Source organism: Lynx canadensis, chromosome F1, assembly GCF_007474595.2.
Source record: "Lynx canadensis isolate LIC74 chromosome F1, mLynCan4.pri.v2, whole genome shotgun sequence".
Lineage (NCBI taxonomy): Eukaryota > Metazoa > Chordata > Mammalia > Carnivora > Felidae > Lynx > Lynx canadensis.
The window spans coordinates 59009478-59034030 of NC_044319.2; the positions used below are offsets into that span (position 1 = coordinate 59009478).

General features: G+C 46.6%; 1 protein-coding gene across 1 annotated transcript; it reads right to left on the minus strand.

The window, feature by feature from the left end:
- Positions 1–1102: 1102 nt before the first annotated feature.
- Positions 1103–23633, minus strand: HHIPL2 (HHIP like 2). Its single transcript, XM_030302649.1, has 9 exons — positions 23243–23633; positions 19626–20278; positions 18437–18580; positions 15558–15889; positions 14641–14767; positions 8784–8929; positions 4775–4856; positions 2879–2961; positions 1103–1713 (listed from the first exon to the last, which is right to left on the minus strand). The coding sequence occupies exons 1-9, from the start codon at positions 23543–23545 to the stop codon at positions 1349–1351; spliced, it is 2235 nt and encodes a 744-aa protein (XP_030158509.1). The 5' UTR covers positions 23546–23633; the 3' UTR covers positions 1103–1348.
- Positions 23634–24553: the final 920 nt, after the last annotated feature.

Consider the following 24553-nt stretch of genomic DNA (forward strand, 5'->3'; position numbering starts at 1 on the left):
AAAAATGATCTTCAGAAAATGACCAGTGTTTTGTATCTTTCATAAAGGCAGAACAAGAGAAAAGGAATGAAAAAGAGGCCTGATGTATTTAGATTTGGTTAGGTTAGGTTAGCCTACAAATAAAGATTGCTAAAGGAAAAAAATGGAATCTGTTTCTTTGGATCTAAAACAAATCTATGCAGGTTATGGAAAGCATATCAAACACAGTGGTTACATGGCCTCTGAAAGCCCTCCATAACCCCGGCATTTCACGTTTTTGTTCTCTGTAAGCCAAATTGCCAACACTGTTCTGGATGATTTGCAGGATTTGAAGAACTTCTCAGAGACGGGGATCATTTCCTCCCTTAACTCTTTTACTCCTCAAATACCCGGGTAAGAGCTACCAGCCCTCGCTGAGTGCCCTACAGGGTGGCGGGTGCACAGGGTATTGACAGGGGTGTTGGCTCCTGTCCAGCTGAACAGTTCCCCGTCCCCTCCCTGCTGTGGTCTAGGGCAAGTAGCTTAAGCTCACGAAGAGTCACTTTCCTCCTCTTCAACAGAACATTACATGGCAACGCATAGGAAGAAAGGTTTTGAGGTTTCGGATAATGTATATAATCTTGGCACATAATAGGTACTCAAAATGTAGTCACGCTCATTCTGCTATTTGCCAGGGCAAATTAGTAGGTGCCAGAGTTCTAGAACATAACCTGTCCTTATTCGGTCTGTGAGCTGCAGCCTACGGCAAAGGACAGGGACAGGCTGGAGGGTCTTTCCTTAGAAATATGTCTTTTCAGGGGCACCTGGGTGGCTCAGTTGGTTAAGCGTCAACTTCAGCTCAGGTCACGATCTCACGGTTCGGGAGTTCAAGCCCCATGTCGGGCTCTGTGCTGACAGCTCAGAGCCTGGAGCCTGCTTCGGATTCTGTGTCTCCCTCTCTCTTGGCCCCTCCCCACCCCTGCTTTGTCTCTCAAAAATAAATAAACGTTACAAAAAGATTTTAGAAAAAGTATTATGTCTCTACAGCCCTCCTCTGGGACCTGGGGTGAGGTCACATTGATGGAGCACACCAGATTTCTTAATGCCAAACATCCAAGAGATCAAAGGATACATGTCTGTCCGAGCAAGTATTGATTTATTACTTTGGGTTGTAGGCATTTGTAAAACAAAAGACATCCAGTGGGAGTCCAAGGAGGCTTACCGACCAGTGCGCACAGTTAGCCAGGTGCACTGGCAATGTGGGATCGGGTCTCTCCATAAAAGCAGACAAGGAGCATCTGTTCAGATAGCAAGAGTGGAGAGGACAACCACACCGGCCCTAAGTCAGGCTCCCTCTGCCTGCCCACTTCTGACTCCAGCTCCCGTCCACCTAAAGCCCAAGTTCAGCAGCAGGGGCTCCCATGGGGCGAGGCGATTCTCCCCTGGCACGTCCCCCGGCCAGCCACCCTGACAGAAAAGGCCGACGGAAACTTCTGCCGGCTCGGCTCTGCCTGACCCTGCCACTGTGGCTTTTCCGCGTCATCTTCCTCTTGCCCTGGGAGCCTGGGGACCACACTCTGGCTCTCTTCTTTGTCCCAGGCCCTCGAAATGTCTTCCTGCTGCTTGTGGGAGAAGCTGGCTTCCTGGAGGGGCCCTTCAGAGATGAGGTCCTGACTGGCCGAGAGGCTGAGGTTGCATTGGACAATTTTCTAGCAGCTTTCTCCGACTGCTCCTTTAGCAAGTCCAAGACTGTCTCTGGGAAACGAACATTTATTTAGTGAGAAACAGAAGTCCTGGAAAGTGGCTCTAAGGGAAACACCACCCAGGGGGGCCAGCATGGCGGAGAAGTAGGGGGATCTGTACTTCCCGCATCTGTCAAACAAAGAAGGGCTGAAGCCAAAGGACTTTGAACCCCAGGAGTTTGGGAAGAAAAGAGACTGAGTCTACCAGGGAAACATCCTCCAGGAAACCTACGACTGCATGAGGGTTCTTCAATATACAGTCTTTAGATGGGCACCTAGCTGGTTCAGTGGTAGAGCATGTGACTCTTGATCTCAGGGCTGTAAATTCAAGCCCCATGTTGGGTATAGAGATTACTTAAAAGCAAAATCTTTAATATATATATAAATTCTTATATTTTTTTAACTCCCTTAACTGGCCTTGATCTAAATATATTACTTTTTTAATAGGGTCACTCCAGTGATTCATGGCTCTGGAATAGTTCCCTTAAGATAGTATGCCTCCTGGGGCACCTGGGTGGCTCAGTCAGTTAAGAGTCCAACTTTGGCTCAGGTCATGATCTCATGGTTCATGAGTTTGAGCCCCACATTGGGCTCTGCGCTGACAGCTCAGAGCCTGGAGCCTGCTTCCGATTCTGTGTCTTCTCTCTCTGCCCCTCCCCTGTTCTCTCTCTCTCTCTCAAAAATAAATAAAAACATCTTAAAAATTAAAAAAAAAGATAGTATCCCTCCTCTATAAGTCTTTCCAGAATCCCTACTCTACTCACTCTCAGGGTCCCCTCAGTCTCCTGGCCATTATACCAGAACCTCAATGCTATATTTATTTCTTTATTTGCCTACACTACATTTGCCTGAGCTCCTACAGGTCAGGTTCACTGCTGTAGCCCCAGGGATTAGCACGGTGACTGCCGCAAAGTCAATGGTAAGTGAACGATGCCCAGTGAATGACTGATGAGTGGATAGAGGACAACAGGTCTCCTCAGAAGCAGGTGCCCCCCGGTATGCATACTCCAGTATACAGAGATGTATAGACTGAGCCACGAGTTACACTCCTCATCCAGAGCAGAAGCCCTCAGTGGGGAACAGACCTCCCACCCTGGGAAGATTGGAGCGTGTTTGCAGAGGGCACTGTGCCTGCATCTCAATGCCAAGGCCTGGGCCTGAGACAAAGACAGACTCACTGGTGAGTGGCCTGAACCGGACCCGCTTACTCCTGGTTTTCACCGGCACTGCCTTGTACTTGCACTTGCCTGGCGGTGCTCGCCTAAAAACAGATAGAAAAAGTGGGGACACAAGATTCTGAAGATGGGACCAGGAAATCAAGGTCACCAGAAGGTATACATTTGCAAGAACTGGATTCAGCTCTCCTTTATCCATGAGGGTGGGGCAGATGTAGGAGAAAATACATGATGAGCTCAGATAGACAGGAGAAAAAACAAGGATATCACAGGACACCATGGGCTCTTGGGACAGAGGGTAGTGAGGGGGTCAGGGGCAAGGGCATGATGACAGATAGAACTGGGTTCAAAACCTGGGGACCATGAGCAAGTAAACCTTGATATGTATCAATTTCCACATCTATAAAATAAAAAAGTAATAGTATCTATCCTCGCAGGGAGATCAAATACGAGCTGTGTACTTGGCATACCATAAGTGATTGATGTCACTTTTTTTTATTTTTTTAACGTTTATTTATTTTTGAGAAACAACAGATCATGAGTGGGGGAGGGGCAGAGAGAGAGGGAGACAGAATCCAAAGCAGGCTCCAGGCTCCCAGTTGTCAGCACAGAGCCTGACATGGGGCTGGAACTCACTGACCTCAAGATCATGACCTGAGCTGAAGTTGGACACTCAACTGACTGAACCACCCAGGCAGCCCGATAAGTAACTTTTAAAATTATTTTTTTAATTTATTTTGAGAGAGAGAGAGAGAGCAAGTTGGGGAGGGGCAGAGAGACAGGGAAAGAGAGAATCCCAAGCAAGCTCCACACTGTCAACACAGAGCCTGATGCAGGGCTCAAACTCACAAACTCAGAGATCATGGCCAAAATCAAGAGTTGGTTGTTGGCTGCTTAACCGACTGAGCCACCCAGAAGCCCTAAAATTATTTTTTAAGGAGATTTAAAAAGAGAAAAAAAGGATACTTGGAACAGTGCCCAGCACATAACAAGTGCCCCACAGATGATGATCATGATGGTGGTGATGGTGAGGGCTCCTGTCCCAGGCCCCCTCCGGCTGGCTGTACCTCAGGCAACGTAACTTACCTGAATACCCTCACAGATGGGAAGCTGTGTTGTGGCTTTTTCCCGATCAGTTGGTTAGTCTCTGAGCCAGGTCGGCAAAAGAGCAGAAGTAAACGGTCTTCACCACCAAGTGAATAAATACCGCCAAAAGGGTCAGGTGGACACTAAAGGCACTAAACAACCGGTTTACGACACTTACCTAGGACCTTGAGACCTCCACCAAACCCAGGGGACAGGGCAACAGTACTCACTCAAGGGGTCACAAGTACACACCCAATTGTCAGATGATCCCAGACAGAAATTTCCAGAAGCATATAAAAAAAAAAAAACAAAAACAAAAACAAAAACAAAAACACCAGGAGCCATAGGTCTAGACCTGTCATCCCAGAAAGGCTTGAGATCTTCATTTCTAACCACAAAAAGACCATTTCTCAAATATTTCATAAATTCTACAGACACGTTGCCCTACACATTCGTTTGCCCGATCTGCTTTTTATCTACGGCACAGATTTGCTTCATTGATCATTTCTGGTAATTCCTGGGGAGTCAGGACTATTTTTATGATCTGCCATGAAGATAAGGGCTGGTAAGAATGCACCAAAGATGGGCGTTGGGGTGGCTCAGTCGGCTGAGCACCTGACTCTTGACTTTTGGCTCAGGTCACCATCTCGTGGTTCATGGATTCAAGCCCTGCATTGGGCTCTGCGCTGGTGGGGCCTGCTTGGGATTCTCATTCTCTCTCTCTCTCTCTCTCCCCCCCCCCAAAATAAATAAATAAAAATAAATAAAACTTTTAAAAAATGCACCTAAGAAGGAAATGAGACCAAATCTCACCTTGATGGGTCAACAAACTTGTAAATAGATCCGTGTGGTAGGTAGGCACTCGGGTAAGAGGTGGCCAGGAAATAGAGCTCCCCTGAGGACACAGAAACACACAATCAGGAACAGGACGTGAGGCAGGGCTGAGACACAGAGCTGGGTGCACAGGAAACCGTCCACAGGGGGTGGAAGCCCTGAAATGGAGTGAGCCCCAGGAAGGGAACCCCAGAATTCTGTCGCTGGGCCTTCACTGGATTGTGAGCTCCCCAAGGAGAAAGTCCTTCTCTGAGTCCTCAAAGACTAGCTGAGAGTGTATCCCAACAGGGGTACATTTCTGTTTACATTCACTGGACCAAAGGTTTCCCCTTATCTCTTGGCTGTCAGAAACTTCACCTGAACCAATTTCCATTTCCTTCCTCATCTATTTACTACTGACAAGGATTCTCTGTGGAACCCCGAAATAGCGATCTCCAGGCTAAGGACCATTTATTAATCACCTCACACTGCCCCTTCTTGAGTCCACGGGTGCCTCTCCCCACCAGCCCTGCCTCACTTTTCCATTACCACCTTCTTTCCTTGGCCTTTGGGTCCTGCATTTCCCCGGACCCTCCCACTCTTCAGTCTGTCCTCCTGGCCTTCTCCACACCCCCCAGAAATCACCCCTACCCATGGTCTCCTTCACCTCTTTGAGGAGGAGCCCTTGTCCCTCCCATTTCCTCCAGTGTGAACACTCTCCACTCACTGTGACTACCTCACTCTGCCTCTTCTCACGCTTACCTGTGAGGGACAGATAGGATAGGGTTGACGAGAACAACAACGTTGGCGTTGCAGCCACCTGACTGAGTTCTGAGAACACCATTTGCTAGACGTTGTCTTGGGAAAACTCTCAACCTGTGTAACCCTCACGTGACCTATTCATTTGTACAATGGGGCTAATGATCCCCCCACATGACTCTTAGGTATTAAATTAGAAAGCGATGACCAGCCATTACTCCTTACACCGTAATATTTGTGCCACTGCCCTGGATTGCCCTCTCAACTTCATGGAAGTAAATGTCTACTAAACTGCAAACTGGAAAAGCCTAGAACTTTAGAGAGCTCTGAGTTATTTCAACAACGTTCTTCCTTGAATTTGTGGAGGGTGGTGACCAATGTCTGTCTCGTGCCGGATGTGAGGCTTACGGTCTTCACAGAGCACCCCCTACCGCTGCCTAGTGGACTTTGGATTTTGTGTGCTCACGAACTGTTTTATCATCTTGCCCTACAGCCAATTTGCCTCCTCTGATTGGATATCCCGGGCACTTTCCATTAGACAAAGGAGGTGTCTACCAAGGGTCTGCCCCCTTGGGTGCCCTCATGCAGGAGCCCCTCGCAACCACACCTGCTCTGGCTGAAAACCCCACATTGCAGCATATTCTCTACACAATATGTAAATTGTATGTCCTAAACATGCCAGAAACTCCCCATCGTATTTTTAGGGGAAAACAGTGCTAGAAGCGAATTTCTGTAATTGTTTTTTGAGTTTATTTTGACAGAGACGGAGAGAGAGAGCGAGAGCACATGCAAGCAGGGGAGAAAAAGAGCAAAAATCCCAAGCAGGCTCCATGCTGTCATCGCAGAACCCAACTCCGGGCTCGATCCCACAGACCATGAGGTCATGACCTGAGCCAAAATCAAGAGTCAGACACTGAACCAACTGATCCATCCAGGTGCCCTCCAACTGATGATTTAAAAAATACATTTTAGGACAGAAAAGAACTATACACACACAAAAACTATAATATGCCACATAAAACAAAATGCATGTGATGTCAATTTATTGCAAGCATTAGTTCTTCGACCAGCCCTCTTGAGAATGCACTTCAGTGACCGACATTCAGAGATCCAGCCCAGGGGGACCCAGCGACGGGGGCGCCCCGTGCCCACCCCGCCCTCCATGGTGGCCAGCTGTCAGCTAGAACATCTGGAAAATACCGCCACAGTGGAGGCAGAGCTCTGGTTCAACCAACAACGACGTGTCTACAGCTGGTGACTGATAACAAAATAATGACATACTCAGATCTAAAAAGATGTCCTTCAGCAGGAAAGGCTATGGCATGAGCAGAAAATCTGAATCACTCTGTACAAAAACACAAGAGCAAGCAACTCTGGAAGAAAATAAACTTGCCTTGAAAACAGCCCTCCTGGCTTCAAGGCCGCCTTGGGCAAGTCTGGCTTGGGAACACCCTGGCAAGTCCACTCGAGAAAATTCAGCCAAGGACACTCAGTCTTGTTTGCCAGATGTACCGACTGGTATTCAAACACTGCCTGTTTTTCTCCTGCGAGAAGGTTACAGGCACAGCAAACCAAACCGCCAAAGCCACGGTTTCTGAGGCCTGAAAAGGAGCCAGCCGCAGGACACAGCAGCCCGGGATGCCAGGGCAGGCCCGCCCCCGGGGCTCTAGCCTCTGGGGAGAGGGAGCTCTGGCCTCGGAGGACTCCAACCTCGCTGGGGCACCAGCCTCCAGAGGCCCCGCCAGGCCTGTGGCTTTCCCGTCGCCCTCTTTGCACCAAGCACCATCCTGCCGGTCTGTGGTTTCTCTCCTCTTGCGTATGTTTGGACTTCCAATTTGGAACTCACTTTGCTCTATTAAGAATGCTTGAATCCTCTGATATATCCTCTGCCTCTCTAAAATATTCATCTCAGACTATTTCTCATACGCTAGGAAAAGGTCCAGGAGCTGACTAGATTTCTTAGCGTCTTGCTCAAAGGAAAGTCTTGCACGGGCACCGTAGGGCTCAGAGCGGGAAGAAACCCATTACTGAGGAAACCTGCAAAGCTCTGGTTTTCACTCACAGAGAATCCCAGGTCTGGAAGGGGCCCTGGGGGACCACTTTCTTCTCTTCCCTGACTCCGAGCATGGCTAGAGGCAGTGCCCAATACCAGAAAGGTCACAGGCCCTGTTCTCCTCACAAAGTCACATTTTAGCTTTCAAAATGTAACAAAGCATAGGTAAAGCTGAAATTCAAAATCCATTTTCTGATTACAAAATTTGGGGAAATTTAGTAGAGCCGAGTCTCTCTCCGTCTTTGTGTCTCATAGGTGCCTACGCGTCTGGCTTTGCTGATGCCCTTAACAAAGACCTTGTCTGTCTAGCGAATAGCCTCCCACCTAGCTATTTACCCTTTCCCCAGGTCTCTCAGGAAAGAAATTCTCCCTTGCACGCTCCCAGCAATTACCCCACAGGCTCCTGGCAGGGTCAGCAAAGAGCACAGCCGGCCAGGGCCCCATCACCACAGTCGCTCTCTCCCAGGCAGCAACAGCAGGACAAATATCAGTGTCCACGTGGTCTGCCCCACGGCTGGCCCTGTCCACCTTCCTGTGACTGCAGATTAGAATGAAATCAGGGAGGGGGACATGAATCTCCTTCATGATCAAAAGACGGGAGCATAAACCTTGATTTGCTCCTCCCGCAGTCGGTGTGGGCCCCAACCAAGAAGGGGTAGGTTCTGTTGCATATTCGGTCTGTTGCCTCACTGGACAAATAGGCTTAATAATTACATCGTGGTGGTGTTGCAATTACTAAGTAACATAAAAAATGTAAAGTGGTTAGGATGATATCCGGTACATTATAAAAGTTGACCCAGTGGTAGTAAAAATAGGGGCACCTGCGTGGCTCAGTCGGTTAAGCATCCAACTTCAGCTCAGGCCATGATCTCACGGTTCGTGAGTTCGAGCCCCGCATCAGGTTCTCTGCTGTCAGCACAGAGCCCGCTTCGGATCTCCTGTCCCCCCCACCCCACCCCCGCCCCCTCCCCGAGCATGCATGTGCGCACTCTCTCTCTCTCTCTTAAAATGAATAAACATCTAAAATAAAATAAAATAATTAAAAAAAATGGTAGTGAAAATAGAAGGGATGGTTGCTACTTAAATGAAAATAATAGTAACCGTAGTAATAATTATTATAATAAATGTTTAGCTCACAATGCCCATGATGATTTAAGTTCCAGTAAGCAGAAACAGAATAACCCTGTATATTTTTACCTGCTTCATCTTCAGCAAAAGAGATGATAAATTTGCTGTAGGTGCTGATCAGCCCTGGGAAGGCACAGGATTCAGTGCTGCCCAGGCAAATGTCCCGTTTCTTCCATTTCTTGGTTTTCCTATCTTCCTGCAAAGCCATAAGTCGACTAGATGAAAAATAAAACCTTTATTATAGGAATCCATATTTTCACCCTGCAGATATTTTTCCTCCTGGAAACAAAGAATCTCTGAGTACTAGCACTGAGTCACCCATAGGAGATCAACACCTAGCCTCTCCCAAGAATCAAAAAGCTATTTCGAGATACCTTGGTCACCTGCTTGTGCTAGATGGAGAAGCTCATCTTCTATTATAGGAGGAGTCTGGTGCTCAGTAAAGGCTGCATTACTACAAAAGACTAATGTAATTTCTATTAGTTTGCAACCTTTGGCTAGTTGCTCAACTAGCTAAGCCTCAGTTCCCTTATCTGTAAAATGGGGAATGGTAATAGAATTTACTACGGACAAAAGTTGCAAAGGTTAAGTAAGATAATATACATGAATATCTCCCCAGTGAGCTGGGCATACAGTAAGTGCTCAAAACTGGTAGCTATTTTCATTGTTATTATGTCTATGGAGTAGCAGGTAGATGCTTTAATATCCCTCTATCATCTATTTGACCTAAAAGCAGGGTTTTTTAAAAAAGGAATATGGGTATATCAGGGTTTCACATGAAACATTTTATGGAAACAAGACATGTTCAACCCCAGGTGATTCTGGTGCATATGCTTCGACTAAGAATCACTGAATATCAACCAAGTGATATGTAAGCAGACGGAGTTGTGGGGAAAACATAAAGAACAATTAAATCCCAGAGATCTAACAAGTGATGATAAAAGAACTAACCAATTACTAACTCTACCCAACCTCTGGAACCAAGAATTGCAGTATGACAATATTACCATCCTTCCTAATGAAGATGGGGGTAACAAGGACCAGATTTACCCTCTCATCTTAAACAGTCAAAAACCTAGACAAAATAAAATGACAATTTTTTAAGTTTATTTATTTATTTTGAGAGAGAGACCAGAGGAGGGGCAGAGAGAGGGGGAAAGAAAGAGAATCCCAAGCAGACTCCACACTGTCAGTGCAGAGCCCGACATGGGGCTCAAACCCACAAACTGTGAGACCAAGACCTGAGCCAAAATCAAGAATCGGACACTTAGCAAACTGAGCCACCCACGTGACCCCTAGAATGACAGTTTTTAAAAGACCCTGGAGGGGCACCTGACTGGCTCATTCAGTAGAACATGTGACTCTTGATCTCAGGGTCATGAGTTCAAGCCCCACTTTGGGCATGGAGCTTACTTTAAATAAATAACTAAATATAAAAGACATTGGAGATCAGACAACAAAGGGCTATGTTCCCTATGAGATGGGAAATAAACAAGGTAAACCCTAAAATTGTCCCAGTCTACTACCTTGAAAAAGTTTCCAGCTTGAGGAAGGAAAACACAGGCAAAGCCAGCAGACTCCTTGAGTTGAAAAGACAGGAAGTTGAAAAGAGTCCAGGAAGACCTATATAGGAAGAGTATGCGGGACAGATATCGGAGAAAAGAGGGAAGCACAGAGAATAGGCTCCCGAGATCTGCAAAGTGTCCCCCTCAAGTATTCATCAGTGTACTTAACAGCACATACATATGAGGAAACTACTTAAATCAGGGGGGAAAATTAGAAAGAAAAGCACCTGGCTCTTACTCAGGGTCAGACACAGTGTAAGTATAATTCACAGGGCACTGAAAAGAGTTTGTAGGAAAATCCTGCCTCAATATTAAGGAATAGATAGTTCCAGAATAAGCACCACATTGGTTCTACATAACAAATATTAACAGCAAGACTTGAAAGGATCAAACTATTTCCAAGTAACTAAACTGTGTCCCAGAACAAAGCTTAAGAATATTTATGGACATACAAAAAATATTCAGCACCCACAATGTTAAATTTACAATGTCTGGCATCCAATAAAAAACTACTAGGCGGGTAAAGAAGGAGGAAAATACAAACCATAATAAAGAGAAAAATCAATCAAAACTGACAAAGAATTGCCACAAATGTTAACATTAGCAGAGAAAAACATTAAAACAGTGGTTTTTACTATGATTCCATATATACTATGATTCCATATATTCAAAAAGTTGGTAGAGGCATGAGAGAGACACAAAACACCCAAATCAAGTTTCTAGAGGTAAAAAATTCCATCAGTGCAAACACTGGATGGAATGAATGGCAGATTAGACACTGCAGAAGAAAAGATTCATGAACTGAAGACATAGCAATAGGAACTATCCAAAATTAAACACAAAAAGGAATAAAATTTCAACATGTATAGATCGTCAGTGAGCTGTGGGAAAAGTTTAAGCAGCCTAATATACACATGATTCAAGATGAAAATGAGAAGAAAAAACAGGGTGGGGAAACAGAAAAAATATTTGAAATAATTATAACCAAAAATTTTCCAGATTTGATGTAAGCTATAAATCCACAAATCCAAGAAGTTCAACCAAATCGAAGCACAAGAAGAAGAAAACTACATGAACACATATCATAATGAAATTGCACAAAACCAGTGATAAAGAGAAAATCTTAAAAGCAGCCAGAGAAAACATGGCAGATTAAATATGGAGGAACAAATTTAAGGATGACAGCAGATTTCTCATTGGAATTAAGACAAAGCAGAAGATAATGAACAATATTTTTAAAGAATTCAAGAAGGGCTCCTGGATGGCTCAGGCATCCCACTCTTGAAGTCAGCTCAGGTCCTGATCTCATGTTCATGGGTTTGAGCCCCACATCTGCACTGAGAGTACAGAGCCTGCTTGGGATTCTCTCTCTCTTCCTCTCTCTCTGCCCCTCCCCTGCTGTCTCTCTCTCTCTCTCTCTCTCTCTCTCTCTCAAAATAAATAATCTTAAAAAAAAAAGAATTAAAGAAAAAATAGGTCAACAGAGTATTAAAATAATCCACATTTATTGTCTAGCAAAAATATCTTTCAAAAACAAAGGGGAAAAAAGACACCAAAAGCAGAAAGGATTCATCACCACTGGACTCATTTTTCAAAAGATGTTAAAGGAAGTTCTTCCAGCATTTAAAAAAAAAAAATACATCTAATGGAAATATACAGAAAGGAATGAAGAGTATTGGGAATGGTAACTATATTTGTTTCTTGCCACCACTGTCATACATTACCACTACTTGGCTTAAAATAATCCACATTTATTGTCTTACAGTTTTGTAAGCCAAAATCCTGAAGTGGGTTCCACGGGGGCAAAATCAAGGTGCTGGAGGCTCTAAAGGAGAATCCATTTCCTTGCCTTTTCCAGCTTCCAAAAGCTGTCCTCATGTCTTGACTCACTGTCTCATCATACCACTTCTGTTGTTAACACTGACTTCTATCTCTTCTATCTTCAAATTTCCGTCTACCTCCTTCTTCTAATGATATCTGTGATTACATTTAGGACCCACCTAGATACTCCAGAGTAATCTCCCAAATCATAGACAGTTTGTTTGTGACCACAATCAAACTATATTATAAATCAAACAGCAGAAAGATCTCAGGAAATCTTCAGATACTTGGAAATAAATAACACACTTCAAACTAACTTGTAAGAAAATAAGCGCCAAGGGGAAATTAGAAAATATATTTAACTGAATGAAAATGAAAACACAATCTATTGAAATTTATGGGATGCCATTAAAGCAGTACCTGAGGGGAAATTTGTAGCACTAAACATACGTGTTAGAAAAGATTACAGTGTCAAGTCAGTGACCTCAGTTTCCATCCCAAAGTGGTATAATGTTATTTGAGTGTGGACTTGGATTAGTTGTAAATGTATATTGCAAACTCTATCCAACCACTGAAAAAGAAAAAAAAAAGTATGAGTGATGTGCTATGACAGTGGAGAAACGGAATTATGTAGAATGCTCAGTTAAATCCACAAAAGGTAGAAAAAGAGTGAAAAGACAAAAAATAGGAACAAAGAACAAGGGCAACAAATAGAAAGCGGTAATAATTATGGTAGATACTAATCCAACTAAATCCATAACCACTTTGGTTTCTTTTTTTTTTAATGTTTATTTACTTTTTTTGAGAGAGAGAGAGGGACAGAGTGCAAGTAGAGGAGAGGCAGAGAGAAAGGGAGACACAGAATCTGAAGCAGGCTCCGGGCTCTGAGCTGTCAGCACAGAGCTCGACCTCAAGAACTGTGAGATCGTGACCTGAGCTGAAGTCAGACGCCTAACCGACTGCGCCACCCAGAAGCCCCACCACTTTGAATATTAATGGTCCAAATGCACCAATTAAAAGACAGAAGAAATAATAAACAAACAAACAAATAACAGAGATCGCCCGAGTGGATCAAAAACCAAGACCTGACTATACGTTGTCTATAAGAAAACATTAGGCCTAGACGGTTTCACTTGGAAGAAACATGTAAGGAAGAAATAATACCTCTCTTTCACAAACTCATCCAGACAACTGAAGAGGAGGAGACACTCTCCAAATCATTCTATTAAAGCCGGCGTTACCCTGATGCCAAAATCTGCCAAAGAAAAACTATAGCTCACTATCCCTTCATGAACACAGATGCAAAATTTTCAAACAACGGGCTAGCACGTCAAATCCAACAATATGCTGAAAGGATAATACATCATGACCAAGTCGTGTTTCTTCCAGAAATGCAAGGGTGCTTCAATGATTTAAAAAAATCCATCAATGCAATCCATTATGTTAATAGCTAAAAATGAGAAAACCACACGATTTTCTCACTAGATGCAAAGATGCATTTGGCAAAACACAACACCCATACCTAATGCAAACTCTCAGTGAACTAAGAACGGACGGGAAACTTCCCCATCTGATAGAGGACATGTATAAACACCTACAACGTCATACTCATTGGTGAAAATGGAATGCTTCCCCCACTTCTATCCAATGTTGTACTGAAGGTGTAAGACGAAGCAATAAGTCAATAATAAAAGGCTTTCGATTCAGGAAAAGAAAAGTATCTACATTCATAGGCAAAATGATCTTTCTACATAGAAAATCCAATAGAACCTACACACACACACACACACATTATATATATAACAAATAGATAATAAATATAAAATAAATATACAGTAAAAAACTGGAAAAGCCAAAAATAGGAGAATAGATGATTAATTTGTGGTATATTCATGCAATTGAATATCACAAAGCAATGAAGGGGAAAAACTACTGATACATGTGACAACAGTGATGAATTTCACCGATATTCTTGAATGACAGAAGCCATACATGTACAAAAAAGAATACATATATATGATTCCACGTGTATTAAGTTCCAGAAGCAAAATTAATGTGTGATGGGAGTGGTTATCTCTGACTGATGTGCTTCTGTGTGTGTGTGTGTGAGTGTCAAGGAGAAAGGGGTGGTACTGACAGGCAATAGACAAGAAGGAAATTTCTAGAATGATGGAAACGTTCGGCATCTTGACATAGCTACAAGCGCATAGATTGTAAAACTTTATCCAACTGTGCTCTTAGAGATTGCATCTTACCACATGTAACTTAAATCCCAATAAAAATGTTAAAATTTAAAGAAACGAAAGGAGGGGTGCCTGGGTGGCTCAGTCGGTTGCGCGTCCGACTTCAGCTCAGGTAATGATCTCACGGTCTGTGAGCTCAAGCCCCGCATCAGGCTCTGTGCTAACAGCTCAGAGCCTGGAGCCTGCCTCAGATTCTGTGTCTCCCTCTCTCTCTGCCCCTCCCCTGCTCATGCTCTGTCTCAAAAATAAGTAAAAATATTAAAAAAAAAAAAAAAGGAGATATTAATCCTTTCTTACCCACTCATGAAGTCCCCAAAGATGTAGAGGCCATTGAGATTTGGGGATTCACACCCACGGTAGACATATCCTCCGGTGACTGACTTCCCCACTGCATGGCCATAAGCATAGATGGGCAGAATGTCATCTGTCCAGGAACAAAGACAACGTCGTGGCTGACACTTGATAACTTCGAGGAATAAGTTGGGGCTTTCTAATAAGTTGCCTGACTGAGTGGAGAACACTTTATCTCTTGGTCTTTGGTAAGGCCAAGAGAATCACATTTATTTTTCTCAACAGACCAGCCAAGAGATTGGTGAGCTTCCCATGTGACTGGTCTCTGCATGCAGAGAGGAAGTCGAAAATTCCCCCACCTATGAGGCAGTGATCAGGTAATCGACACACCTAAGTTTATCCCCTAGGTTAACATGGCAGATACTCAGGTTTAAGGATTTGAAAAACTTGTCTGTAAAGGGTCTGTAAGACTCCTTTGTAACCTAGAGGGACAAAAAAAGATTAAACACTGGTGAAGCACACCTTGATTATTGATGTTTAGGGATTGTATATGGAATATAGCACCTGAATGTATCTGGAAGGTCATTTCAGTGGGCTATTCCAATTGGGAAATAAATTAAAAACATACAGCCACCAATTTGCCTCTGTGAGTGGTTCTCAAGATAGTATGCCTGAGAATCATGTGGGTAATTTATTTAAAATCTCGATTCCCAGGTCAATCCCGCTCCTTCAATCCACCCAAGATTCAAATGCGTTAGCTTAACAAACATCCAACATGCTCCTGGCCAACACTACATCCTGCAAGACAGAAACAAAGGCATCTGAATGACCCCCCCCGGTACAGCACATTCTCAGGTTCTATTCCCCCACCTCCACGTCCAGCCGCCCCAATTCATTCAAGAAATCACCCACAAGCTTCTCACCCAAAGAGGCATTGTGACAAAGTTTTCGGTCATAACATTCAAACCCTTCCTTTGCCCTCCAGCCATAGTTTCCGCCTTTCACAATGAGGTCAACTTCTTCAAACCTATTCTGTCCCACGTCCCCACAGAACATCCGGCCTCGGCCCCGGCGTGTGACGGGGTCCCCTCGGTCCACGGCACAGCGCCACATGTTTCGGACCCCGTAGGCATAGACAGCAGGGTGGGCCCCTGGCTCAGCAACAAACGGATTGTCGCGGGGGACTCGATACCGCCTGCCATCAGAGCCTGCCCCGTTCACGTCGATCCTTAACACTTTCCCCAGCAGGGAACTTCTGAAAGAAAGAGGGCCGGGAAATAGGCGCAGAGTAAGTACCCGGAAACCGGACTGCTGGATCATCCGCTGGTATTATTTGTAATGTGTTTGAAGAATCTCCATAGTTTTCCACAGTAGCTGCACTATTTTCCATTCCCAACAACAGTATGCAAAGTTTTCCACGTCTTCAGCAACACCTGCTGTCTTTTGGAAGGGCGGGGGTAATAGTCATCCGGTGGTTTTGATTTGCATTTCCCTGATGATTTGTGACATTGAGCATCTTTTCAAATACCAGTCGAACATTTGTTTACAAGAGGAGAAAGTTCTAGAGATCTGATGTACAACATTGTCCCTACAATTAACAATATTGTATTTACACTTAAAACAATTTTTAGGGGTGTCTGGGTGGCTCAGTTGGCTAGGCGTCTGACTTCAGCTTGGGTCATATTTCACGGTTCATGACTTTGAGCCTAACATCAGGCTCTCTGCTGTCAGTGTGGAACCCACTTCAGATCCCTGTTCCCTGCTCCCTCTGTCCCTCCCCTGCTCATTCTCTCTCTCTCTCTCTCTCTCAATAATAAACATTAAAAAAATAAAATAAAAATTTTCGTTACAGTTAAAATCTTTTACGAGGGTAGATTTTGTGTTAAGTATTCAAACTTTCAAACTAAATAAAATAATAAAATAGAAAATAAGGTAAAATAAAATGGCACAGGGCCAGAGATCACCCGGGGGTACCTACTGATAGTCGATGCCAAACAACTGCTAGGAGTCACATGGGGAGACATGATTTTATATACACACATGATATTATATGTGTATGTGCATGAACTGATTATATGTGTGTGTATACACACACACACACACACACACACACACATATATATATACAGTCATGTCTATATGATATATGTGTATATGCAAAATGTTAAGAGTTGACAGGTTTGGGCTCACAGAGAACCACTAGGCAAAAGTTTGATGTGATCCTGGCCCATGTAACCCAGAGCAAGCAAGCAGTAGTTTCCATTTTTAAAATGTTTTCGATGGAATGGTTTCTCTCAGGTTTGGCTTAACACTATGGATTTTTTTTTTAAGTTTATTTATTTAGAAATAGAGACAGTGCCAGTGGGGGAGGGGCAGAGAGAGAGGGAGGGAGAGAATCCCAAGCAGGCTCCACACTGCCAGCACCGAGCCCGATGTGGGGCTCGAACCCACGAAGTCGTGAGATCATGACAGTGGGGCCAAAATCAAGAGTCAGACGCCTGACTGAGCCACCCAGGTGCCCCTGAATTTTTTTTTTAAGATGAAACCTTCACGAATTTGCACTCATCCTTGCCCAGGCGCCATGCTAACCTTCTCTATAGTTCAATGTACGTGCTGCCGACATAGGCACTAATAGCATGAATTCCTAAAAGGGGCTGTTCTGTTCTTCCTCATATAGCACTGTGGTCATAGAAAGAGCTTTTAGAGTGGCTCTGAGGGCAACTGTGGTCTCTGGGACTCCGTTTCCACATTTGTAAAGCAGGGAAAAGAAACACTAGCTTGCAGTGTTGGTTATAATGTAAGGGTTAAGGGAGGTATCTTGCATGGAGCATGTAAGGCAATTCCCCACACGCGGTAAAGGCATTTGACAGATGTTAGCTCTTGATTCTTAGAACTTTAATATTTTATTAGTAGGGATAATGGGACTCAAGTACTCGCTGGTGCAAAGGATCACATGACTTTTATCTAGGGCAGCAGGACCCTCATTCGGCTCTCTTGCACCAGATTGTTGGAGTATAAATTCTGGTTCTGCCACTTACTTGCTGTGCGGCCTTGGACAAGCTACTTTACTCCTCTCTGCCTCTATTTTCTGGGCTGTGACATGACTATCATAATACCTGCACTTCATAGGAACCATCCATCCCGTAAGTATTTCTGAAGTGACCCCCACTCCAGGCACTCTTCTAGGTGATGGGGATACATCAATTAACAAAATAGATAAAAATTCCTGCCCTTGTGGGATGTTAGAATTACATTCTTTTTTTTTTTTTAATGTTTATTTATTTTTGAAAGAGAGAGAGGAACAGAGAGTGCAAGCAGGGGAGGGGCAGAGTGAGAGGGGGACAGAGGATCCAAAGTGGGCTCTGTGCTGAGAGCAGAGAACCCGATGTGGGGCTCAAGCCCCCAAAACGCGAGATCATGACCTGCGCCGAATTCGGATGCTCAACCAAGCCACCCAGGTGCCCTTGGAATTATGTTCTTAAATACACACAAGGTATTCAGAACAGTACCTGACACACAGTAAGTATTATGTGTGTCGAATATATATATGAAACATTCTGAACTCGTCTCTGCATAGCATTCTGAAAGTTACATTGTGCATCCATAATATTCCTTACCACAAAGCACGTGTGCCTGAAATTTAGAGGACAGGAAACCAATTCTTCCTCCCACTTGCCTCAACAGAGGGGGTTACATCTTGCAGTAGGTGATTTGGATGAGACCCTCTGTAGACTCCATCTCAGCAAAAACGTACCAAGGGCTCACCCTAAAGGGGGTGGGAGGACAGATCCAACCAGCTTACTTGTTCTGAGCATTTCCAAACTTGCCGAAGGGATCCCCGGCCTGCCCTCCATCCCCGGTGAAGATGTACAGGTAGCCGTCCACACCGAAAAGAAGTTGTCCACCATTATGATTTGAGGCTGGTTCTTCTATCTCCAAGATGACTCTGGAAGGAGAAGAAACCATGCATGAGGCTTTGATACAAACTGAAACTACATCCTCCTGAGAGACCGAGAAATGGCTCGTCCCATCCAGCCAAGACCTGCTTCAGAGTTTCCAATGATCACAAAGCTTGGAGCTCGGAGACACTGGAAGGAGACACTGACTCTGGAAGGAGAAGAAACCATGCATGAGGCTTTGATACAAACTGAAACTGCATCCTCTTGAGAGACCGAGAAATGACTGGTCCCATCCAGCCAAGACCTGCTTCATAGTTTCCAATGATCACAAAGCTTGGAGCTCTGAGACACCCCTTGTTTCCCAGTATGACTCCTTCATGGATCATTCTTCTTTCAGATCGTGATTTCATGAGCTGTGGACACAGCCAGGGTAACAATCACTCTTTTGGGGGGCTCGGCCTTCCTCTCTGCTCCACCAGAACTCTTAACCCCTTCCTTTGCACAGCCCAGCAGGGATTAATCAATCAGTTCTCCAAACTCTTTTCAATCCCCCAACCTGGCTATATGGGAAAAGAGAGAGAAGGCAGAAAGGAAAGAAGGACAAAAGGCAGAGTGGTAGAGTGGAAAGACCATGAGCTTGGAGTCAGAATTAAGTGCTTTATCTGATTGGGCATCGATAGATCTATGGCCTTGTGCCACAGCTTCCTGTGAGGGTAGTTTCCACGTTCAAGCTAAAGGGCCTGGAATCCAATGGCCACACAATAATCAGAGGCCACTATTACGTTTAATATATTGACTTGATCTATAATCATTTCTCAAGCCCTTGTGGCTGCTGGCCATTGCTTACAATTCTGTAAAAACAAGCAAGCATGGTTCTGATTAGGTAACTCTAAGGGATGGCCATACGCCACAAAGACCCTCGACTCAGAAGCCTAACTTGTCTGTCCTTGTTATTCAACAATGACTCCTTTGTCAACATTAGAAGCTAGTGGCTCTGAAACCAGAAACTTTTCCCTCTATAGCCTCAGAGGACAGACTGGCATTATTTTGGGACACAGCCCAAAGTTGCCCATTCTCATGGGCACATCTCACCTTTCTGATTTGGGGTCGGCTTTGTTGGGATCAGCCCGAGAAACCTTCATCTCACTGATCCGGATCTTTTCTACCTTCTTCTTGCCCAGACATGAATAATAGATGTAGAATCTGCGGTTGCGGCGGAATCTGGGATGGAAAGCCAATCCCAAGAAGCCTCTCTCATCCCCTACCCACGGAGTAGTCAGTACGATGTTCTTGAGGTCCAAAAACGGTTGTTCCAGGTGACTCCCGTCAGGCAGATAGACCCATACCACCCCCACCTGCTCGGCCACAAAGAAGCGACGGGTGCCGTCCCCCGCGTGGACCATGGAGACGGGGTTCCTCAACCCGTTGGCCACCTCGGTCAGGCAGAGCTGGAGGCAGCCCCGGCCATCCTCAGCCACCACCCCCAGGTTGCGGTTGAGATGGTCATTCCTCAAGACGTTAGGGAAGCAGTAGTCCTTGTCGGGAAGGTTGAGGAGGTGACAGAAGTGGGCACTATCCTTTTCCCGTGTCTCCCGGAGGCGGCGGTCATTGGTCAGTAGGGAGATGGCAGAGTGGCAGTTCGAGTGGAAGGCAGAGCAGTAGTCGGAGCAGAGGCCAGGAAGGTTCCGGAGGGGCGTCTGAGGGTTCTCCGCATCGTAGAGATGGGCTGCGTAGGGTGAGCACTCCTGGAAAGAAACAGAAGCCCAGCTGGTAGTCGGACTGGCCACAGTGGGGCTGGTCCCAATTTGTGAGCAAGCAGAAGGAAAACAGTCTAGGACAGAATCCGGATGCTGGAGTTTCTATTACCAGCTACTGGTAAAGCCCTTTCCTGGGGCCACATTTTCTAGCCAGTTAGTGCTTCTGGAAGGCAAAAAGAGGGGGAAATATTTCTCGCCCGCTGTACTGTCTTTAGCATTTTAACTTAGTTCTTGACCCTGAAAGTTTTAGTAAGTGGTGGTCTTTTTCTTTCTTTCTTTTTTAAAGAGTACCAAACTTCTTGGAGCCTGGGTGGCTCAGTGGGTTAAGCGGCCGACTTCGGCTCAGGTCATGATCTTGCAGTCCGTGAGTTCGAGCCCCGTGTTGGGCTCTGTGCTGACAGCTCAGAGCCTGGAGCCTGTTTCAGATTCTGTGTCTCCCTCTTTCTGACCCTCCCCTGTTCATGCTCTGTCTCTCCCTGTCTCAAAAATAAATAAAACATTAAAAAAAAAATTAAAAACAAATAAAGAGTACCAAATTTCTCCATCTTTCCCTTTAGTATAAATGCTGTATCTGCAAGGTTTTATGTCTTTATCCAAATCTGAAGCAATGTAGCTGAAGTTTCACATTTGTTAATCTGGGTGTTGGTTTTCTGTGCTTTCCTGTGTGGCTGAAATACTTTACAGCTAAAAATGAAATTACCAAAATGGACACACGATGTTATCACTCCCAGAAATTAGGCATCTAGCAATTTCTTCACTTATTTATTAAAAGTCTTGGGGCGCCTGGGTGGCTCAGTCGGTTGGGCGTCCGATTTGGGCTCAGGTCAGGATCTCACGGTTTGTGGGTTCGAGCCCCGCGTCAGGCTCTGTGCTGACAGCTCAGAGTCTGGGGCCTGATTCGGCTTGTCTCTCTCTCTCTCTGCCCCTCCCCCCTCAAAAATGAAAACATTTTTAAAAATTAAAAAAAAAATCTTTAAGTGCTGGGTCGCCTGGGTGGCTCAGTCAGTTGAGCATCCAACTCTTGATTTTAGCTCAGGTCATGATCCCAGGGTTGTGGGCTGGAGCCCCAAGTCGGTCTCTCAGCTCTCGGCCCAGAGCCTGCTTGGGATCCTCTGTCTTTCTCTCTCTCTGCTGCTCACAGACTCTCTCAAAAATAAATAAGCATTTAAAAAATTAATAAATCAGGATGAGAGAGCAGTGAACAGAGCGGGCTGTGAGCCGCTCACCAAGGGACAGTCATGCAGAAATTTCGAGTCTGCGCAGCTGCTTCTACTCAGTTAGCTCAGGATATGGTTTCTCTATTAAGGAAAATAAGGCCCAGGAAGAGGTCCCCTGGAAGTCTGACACTGCTCTGGGCACTGGGGACAGGGAACAAGAAGCACGGAGGCTTGTTCTAAAGGAACCTCCACCTGCCCCAGGGCAGGAAACCATTAAGGAAATGGCTTGTGCTGTTGTGACTCTGCCTCTGGCAAATATGATCAAAAGGGCAGGAGACTTGGAGCCTCAGCCTCTAGATTTGTGCCCCCAGCCCTGTGTCTGACCTTAAACAAGTTCTTTAAAACTCCGGACTCCTCCAGGTGCCTGGGTGGCTCAGTCTGTTAAGCTTCTGATTCTTGATCTCTGCTTAGGTCATGGTCTCATGGTTGGTGAGTTCCAGACTGCTTGGGATTCTCTCTCTCTCTCTCTCTCTCTCCCTCTCTCTTCCCCTACCCCACTCGTGCTCTCTCTTTCTCTCTCTCAAAATAAATAAACTTAAAAAAAAAAACAACACATTAAAAAACCCTCCTGTCTCCTTACCAGTACAATGGGGGTCAGAACAACTTCCCGCAGAAGCCTTTGCTGGGCATACACCGTGTGTGCGGAAAGAGGAGGGGCTGGGGAATTGTAATAAATAGACTCACGTAGGTTATTCTGATTCCTCTAACGCCTAAAACAGGAGAGCTGCTGAATTTGGCTTTCTGAGACTTCACCCAATAGGGAAAGTGGGAGGATGGGGAGGGGAGGGTGGAGACATCCTTACCAGGGGGTCTCTTGGAAATGAATAGTCTTAGTGCGGCTCCTAAGAGCCCGGCTTCTGCCCCAAACGGCTGGAGTTAAATTCTCCTGGAAACAGCGGAGGGGTGGTGCCTGAGGTCGGAGACTGCAGCCCTGGGCGATGCCACCCAGGCTGGCTGCTGTGTCCCCAGCACGGGAGTTGGGGCAGCCGGTGCGCCCGGGAATGGTAACAGAGGGAGAGCCTGTACCTGCGCCGACATCGCCCGGGAGGGTGTCAGATGTCAGGTCTGCAGGGGGGCTTCCTGCCCCTTTGCCCCCAGCGCATTATTACAGCCCCCACCCCCGCACCTTTCATCTGCTCTCCAGTGCGACTGTCCCCTGCACCCCGAGCACCTCTCTCCAGGGTCGGTGCGTGCTGCCTGCACCGGCAGGGGGGGATGCCCGCCAGGGACGTGCACTCTGGCCCCCGGAGAGCCCGGAGAAGGACTCTGTGAGTCCTTGCCTCCCGGTTCCACGATGCTGGGGAGGGCCCCCCACCACCCCACCTCGCCACCTCCATCATCACCCCGAGGCCCCCTGGCACAAAGGACCCAGATGAGGACCCCAGCAGGTGCCTCCACTCCCTCCACCTCCCCCCCTCCTCCCCGTAACCACCACCTGTGCGTGATGTGCCCCGCTCCCCGAGCAGCGCAGAGGGACCCAGACAACGCAGCCCTGAGAGCTCCATGAGGGACACCCACCTCCTCCTCCTGTGTGACAAACCATGAGGGCCAGCAGACCCCAGGGGAGACTCTTGGAGCCCACCCCAGCACCCCCTGGCCTCAGTGCACCCACGCAGAGGCAGATGTCAGGTGCCCACGGGGCCCTCCACCCAGGACCCACGCCACCAAGCCCAGCACCCCGCACTTCGCTAAGCCTCCCCCACTCACTGCGCTGAGGGGTTAGGCTCAGGCCCACCTGGCAGAGGATGTCCTTAATATAGCCACCACACAGCTCGTGGCCCTTGAGGTCAAGGTAATCCATGATGACCCTGTACCGGGCAGCAAGGCGGTGGTCCTTCTGCTGGTCACAGCAGCCGAAGGACTCATAGTCTGAGCAAAATTCGAGGTGCAGCAGGGGCTGGAAGGGGGGCCCGTAGTCTAGGCACTGGGGGTGTCCCTGCAGCAAGCCCACCTGGCCCAACAAGCATGTGAGGCAGAGGTGGAAAATGCCAGAAGAGGTGGGGAGGCTGGGGGCCCGGGCAAGAGATGTCCTCAGCATTCTGGGCTTGGGAAGTCTCAGGCTGCTGTGTTGGCTCAGGTTGGCTCCCTGCTGTGCACCAGCTCCCTCCCTCTCCCCACCCCCAGGCTGTTTTCTTCCTTCCCCCCCCCCCCCCCCCCCACCTCCCCCCACCAGGTTCCCTGAGGTGGTTTCTGAGCAGTGTCCCTTCCGCGGTCTGGGTGGCCAAGTGTCTCCGTGAAAACAGTGAGAGGTGTCCCTGCCCCTTCCACCCCAGACACGAAGCTGGCACCACGTTCTGCCCCCTACTGCTGAGTTATTGGGGTGCGTGGCTGCTTAGGGAGAGGCACAGTGATGTATGTCCTTGGCAGGCGTGCTGTGATTCATTAAAACTGCTGAGAATTCCTGCAGTGGGGGTCTGGGGGGAGGGCAGGAAATTCACAATTTGTTTACAGTTTCTTCACAAGCTGGAGACCAGCACATATTATGCGGTTCCAGACGTCAGACTATGAAAGGGCAAGATGCGAGAGAGGTCCTGTAGTGCTGAATGGCACCCACTGGACCTCGGGTGTGGATCTGGGAGGATAGGGGGGTCGGTAGGGGGAGGCAGGGGGAGCTTATGGTTCCTGTGACCCGGACAGCTCTATATTTGCTGTGGCTGGAAGAGAGGACATTCCATGAATCTTGGATCCACAGCAAGGAGTAAGAAGAAAGGAGACAGTGAAGGAAGCGGGGAGTGTGGCCTGGTACAAACAAGGAGTCGGCAAGGGCTGTTGGGACAGTGTCTGTCCTGTTGGGACAGTGTCCTCGGGAGGCACACAACACCTGGGGTCTTTATTTTTGCCAAGTCCATACCTGCTCTCAGGGCACACTTCCCCACTTAGTTTATGTTTCAACATTAGCATTGAAGAATGTGTTTTGTTGGAGCGCCTGGGTGGCTCAGTCGGTTAAGCGTCCGACTTCAGCCCGGGTCACGATCTCGCGGTCCGTGAGTTTGAGCCCCGCGTCAGGCTCTGGGCTGATGGCTCAGAGCCTGGAGCCTGCTTCCGA

Excerpts from the sequence above, each read along its gene's own strand:
- HHIPL2 (XM_030302649.1), bottom strand. The coding sequence starts at position 23,545 with ATGCTGAGGACATCTCTTGCCCGGGCCCCCAGCCTCCCCACCTCTTCT. Across the intron at positions 15,890-18,436 it reads TTTGGAAATGCTCAGAACAA|AAGTTCCCTGCTGGGGAAAG; the intron begins GTAAGCTGGTTG and ends TCTTTCTTTCAG. Across the intron at positions 2,962-4,774 it reads AAGTTTGTTGACCCATCAAG|GCGAGCACCGCCAGGCAAGT; the intron begins GTGAGATTTGGT and ends ATCTGTTTTTAG.